This window comes from Frankliniella occidentalis, unplaced genomic scaffold (genome assembly GCF_000697945.3).
Source record: "Frankliniella occidentalis isolate FOCC.00 unplaced genomic scaffold, Focc_3.1 Scaffold31, whole genome shotgun sequence".
NCBI lineage: Eukaryota > Metazoa > Arthropoda > Insecta > Thysanoptera > Thripidae > Frankliniella > Frankliniella occidentalis.
The window spans coordinates 159,356-164,301 of record NW_026267161.1 but is presented as its reverse complement, the minus strand read 5'-3'; the positions used below and the strand labels follow the sequence as shown (position 1 = coordinate 164,301).

The 4,946-nt window shown below is 37.3% G+C and overlaps 2 protein-coding genes across 2 annotated transcripts; both read left to right on the top strand.

Moving 5' to 3' along the window:
- The first annotated feature begins 738 nt into the window (after positions 1-738).
- LOC113203193 (anaphase-promoting complex subunit 10) lies at positions 739-2,115 on the top strand. Its single transcript, XM_026417755.2, has 3 exons — positions 739-1,002; positions 1,170-1,332; positions 1,410-2,115. Exons 1-3 carry the CDS (start codon positions 888-890, stop codon positions 1,693-1,695), a joined length of 564 nt encoding a protein of 187 aa, XP_026273540.1. The 5' UTR covers positions 739-887; the 3' UTR covers positions 1,696-2,115.
- Positions 2,116-2,221: 106 nt separating this feature from the next.
- LOC113203190 (acid ceramidase-like) lies at positions 2,222-4,946 on the top strand (the record flags this gene model as incomplete). The annotated part of the gene is given in 8 exon segments (XM_052265846.1): positions 2,222-2,378; positions 2,465-2,505; positions 2,582-2,663; positions 2,747-3,030; positions 3,146-3,290; positions 3,376-3,597; positions 3,680-3,913; positions 3,997-4,946. Coding segments are annotated over 8 exon segments (1,245 nt in total). The 5' UTR covers positions 2,222-2,231.

The window sequence follows — 4,946 nt, the reverse complement described above, 5'->3', positions numbered from 1 at the left end:
TACATGGCGTCCGAAAGCGAATCGGAGTGAGAGGGAGCTATGGCCCGGCGCGAGCTTCTCGCTCCCACAACCGCTTTCGGACGCCATGTAGGCATCCGATGCTCGCTCGGTGCAGGGCTCTGGTGGAGAGCCCCGGCCCGGGCCCTTCGTCAAAAACAAGAATCCTCTTCTGAGACGCGACGTTCAATCAAAGACACATCACACACGCAGCTGGGGACACTTTCCGCTTGATGCACTTGGTGCTGGTTGTTTCCGGGTTGAGCAAAAGCAGCAGGGTTTCATTCGGCGACAAAAAACTACGATTTACAACAACACTGCTGCGGAAACGAAAGCCGGCCCTACACCACATTTTAAATATGTCGCTGTCATTTCTACCCCTGCGCGGGTCCTGCTGCAACCGGGCCGCAATTGATTAATCCCCCCCCCCACACACACACACTTACCCTTACCCTCTCCTTAACCCGAAGGATCTCCCCTGTACCCCCGAAACAATACTGTGTCATAGTAATAATGGTGAGTTGAACGTTAACTTTGATCATCCGAATGGAAAGTTGAACGTTAACTTCAAGCATCCTTGATATAAATACTACCGAAGTAACTTTTCCCAGTAGTGCGACTGCGGTTTGCCAGTTGCTGTGCATGTGCATAGATCAACGGCACTGGTCAAAGTTCGCGCCAGTTACCACCTCAAAAAACAAATGAAAAATTAAAAGACCCACTAATTTCTCATACTACCGTAGTCTTCCTTGTCACAACTGTCATTCAAATGGTTCAGAAATGAGACGACATTCGTTCAACGAAGATCACAAGAAAATTTTAACGTTCTGATCGAATTAGTGACTTGAAGAGTTCCTGCTAGATAGAAACATAAGATAAGTTCTACTGCGATGGCTGCCACGGCTAGATCTGGAGGGGACATTGATCCCGCCAAAGATGAACGTGCAGGCAAGGTTCGAGAAGTTGGGTCGCAGGCGGTTTGGAGTCTCTCCTCTTGTAAGCCAGGTTGGTGTTAATTAGTTTTTATTCCTTATTACAGTCATCAAAGAAACTTTTGATAAAACTAAAGAAAATTGGATCAAGCTTGTGTGGGACCTTTTAACCTCAACTTATGTCAAGATTGAAACTTGTTATGTGTGAGGTTGCGATGATCATAAAATCATTTTTTTCAGGAAACGGTATTGGACAGTTGAGAGATGATTGTATGGACACCTATTGGCAATCTGATGGTCAACTGCCTCATCTCGTAAATATTCAGTTTAGAAGAAAGACCACTGTACGAGATATTTGTATTTATTTTGATTACAAGATTGATGAGAGTTACTGTCCAAGCCGGTATGTTACTTTTCTTTAGTTTTGAATCATTTTTGTTTTCATTGCTATCGATTTTAACTGTATATTTCATTGAACAGAATCTCCATCAGAGCAGGAACCAATTTTAACGATCTTCAGGAAGTTGAAGTGATAGAACTCAATGAACCAAATGGTTGGGTTCGTATACCATTAAAAGACATTCATGAGAGACCCATCAGGACTTTCATGATTCAAATTGCTGTTCTTAGTAATCATCAAAATGGACGAGACACTCATGTGAGACAAATCAAAATCCACTCTCCAATGGAAGCCAAAGGAGCAGCTCTTGACAACTTGGGGACCTTTGTAACTGTGGACTGCCAGCAGTATAGTTGCATAAGATAGGCACCAAAGCAACTAGTTTTAAATCTAGCTTTAATGTTTGTTTTTTGTTATTAGTGTATCAAATTGACAAGATATCAATCATGTATGTTTGAACTGCTTATCTAGTTATGCTGACAAATGCAAACTTATGCATAGTTTATTTGTTAACTTTTCTACGAAAGTAAATTAAAATAGAAAGACTAGGTTGGTAAAATGATGTTTTAATAGTTTTATGACCATTTCTTCAGAATGTCATGCCAAGTTATTTCTTACTGTTTGTTATTTATATGTGTCTTATATTAAGAGACAGTCTCTTGAACATCAATGAAAGTTGAGCTTGTAGTACTGTTTGACCGACTTTTTTATATTTTGCAATAAAGATGTGTGTTATCAAGTGACATGCCAATTATTTTGCTCAATAAATAAATGTTTTAAATATTATTCATGTTTCTTAGTTTCTTCAAAGGTAAACCTATTCCCCTTGATTTTCACAGAGCAATCTCAAAACATAATTTTACTTGTTGCATCCTTCTAATTAACTATTTTTGTCTCAGACAATGAAGAAAATGTGGATAGTACTCCTGCTTGTGCAATGCTATCTAGCAGCATCACATAAGTACCCTGACCCTGATGCCAAGATCTTAAGCATCAAAGCAACCCTTCCATTTGCCTCAGCCATGACTAATCCGCACAACATAACTCCAGTATGTATCGTCAAACACTATTACTATAAAGTTCAAAATTGCAGGTCTTTCCATTTGTAGTTAAGTATCAAAAAAATCTTTTTCAGTTTGACCACTGTGAAACAAATGTTACACCACCAACTGTGTTGTAAGTACTATTGGCAGAAAATTTAAATAACTTGAAATTCTTCTGACTTAATCTCATTTTAAATTAATTTTTACAGCAAAATACCAGAATACGAAATAAACCTAGATTTACCTGCAGAGGACAGGTGGACTAAATTAGTATCCGACAAAAGAGAGAAGGTATTAACTCAAAAGTGTCAAGTTAATGACTGTCTTACCCATAATCTCAGCCTTAAATCAAAGTACATTACTGCTGCTTTCAGATTATTGCACTCATAGAAAGTATAAAACAAAACTGTGATCAACTCTTTGGCAAAAGTCTCTTCTGGATGGTCAATGAATTCCTGCCCCTTCTCACTCAAACATTACCAGCTGAATACAGACAAGAACTACTTGGAATCTCAAGCGCAACGGGTTTGAGTGTTGGAGAAATAACTTTGTTTAATGTATTTTACGAATTCTTTAGTGTTTGCACATCAATTGTTGCTAAATCTGAGGAGGGAGTCTTGTATCATGGGAGAAACCTAGACTTCGGTCTTTTCCTTGGGTGTGTATAGCATGCATATAAATCTAATTTTCTAAAATTGTAGAACAATTTTTTTTTTCTTTGATGAAATAAGTTTAGTAATAACTGCTGTGCCTGATTTGTTTTCATTTTATAGTTGGGACCCAGCAAACCATACTTGGCTAACAACAAACCTATTAAAACCTCTTGTTGTTAAATTAAACTTCACTCAAGGAAACAAAACTCTCTACCAGTCAATTAGTTATGCAGGACATACTGGTATTCTAACAGCCCTGAAACCTGTGAGTCAACAAGACTGTGATATTCATGTTCAAATAGTCTAGATGTTGAAACCAACCACATACCATATTTGTCCTACTCTTCCAGGGAAAATTTGCACTCAGTATTGATGAGCGATTTAAACTTGATGGTGGCTATGTGGGTATAGTAGAGTGGATATTAGGAATGCGAAATCAGCAGTGGATAAGTTTTCTCACTAGGGAAGTTATGGAGAAGTGCACTAGTTATTCATGCGCTCAAAAAGAGTTGGCAAAGCCCCCTCTTGTCGCTCCTGTTTATTTTATTCTTTCAGGAGTATCACCTTCAGAGGTATGCTCTTATTGTTATGGTACTATTTTTATTCATTCCTTTAAAGAAAATTGTTGTTGACTTTAGTTTTGATTCTTTGCAGGGTAGCATCATCACAAGAGGACGTAATGATTTTAATATTTGGCCTCTTGGCCAGAAGCATAAGAATCAGACTGGAGATTGGTTCCTTGTTCAAACAAATTTTGATCAGTGGAAGAAACCACCATTTTATGACGATCGTCGTACACCAGCTATATTTTGCATGGATAAAGAGGGCAATAAAGATGTCCCTCAAGCACTTCAGAATGTTTTGTCCACACGCCCAGTTCTTAATAAGGTATTTGTGGCATATTAGTATTCTCCTCAAGGTTCTTATAGCCATCTGGCAGTCTCACTTTACCTGTGTTCCTATACTTCTAGCTTACCACATATACAGCTATCATGAGTGCAGAAAAGAACATGTTTGAAGTCTGGATTCAGTCTTGCCCTGATCCTTGCTGGCCATGGTAATGCATGTCTGAAAAAAGTGCAACTGAAAGGCAAGTTACTCAAAATTATTTATTCTTTTACATAGTGCTGCTACACCAGGCAATTTTGAGAAAAAAAAAAGTCATGCTATAAAAAACTCAACTGTTAAAGTTATAAACTATAGTAAGGGTCATGATGGGTAAAGACTGTTCTGCAGGAAATTGGGAACATAACCAGATGATATACTGAAGAGAGAGTGAATTCATGGTCGGTCTATGCCTTGGGCTTTTATTTCATGACATGATGTTTGAGCTTCTACCAAACAAACAAATCATTATATCCTGCTCCAGTGTTGGCAAAATATGAGTATCCTACTATCACAACTAAATAAATAATGCTGTCTTTTTGCTTTGAAAACAACAGGAAATAGTCCTTACCACATTGAGTGCGACGATAAATTGCTCCTCACAATTTAGCATGGGACCGTAACAATTGAATTTAAGAACTACTAATGTTATACCATAGCACATTATTCACTACAAAATAATTATCACAGAGAATTAAAGTTAGGGATAAAACTAAGGATACACTGATGAAAGGAAGATTTGAGAACTTCCATTGGACTTAGCACACTGTCACATGTAATTCAAATATAGTATTCACTTCTATTCGAAAGTTTTTCTGAGTTAAGACAGACATATTTGATTTTGAGTGAGTTTTTTGTTTGTTTTTCTTTAATTGGATTGACCAAAAAAATTTAGAAAGGATAGGGGATCAAATTTGGAATGTTATGGTATTACTAGAAGAACCTTAGTTTAAAAATGCAAATTAAAGTAAGCTAAAAATATGCTATTTAAAATGTTAAGATATCATAATGAACTTTAACTCACAAATATTAGACT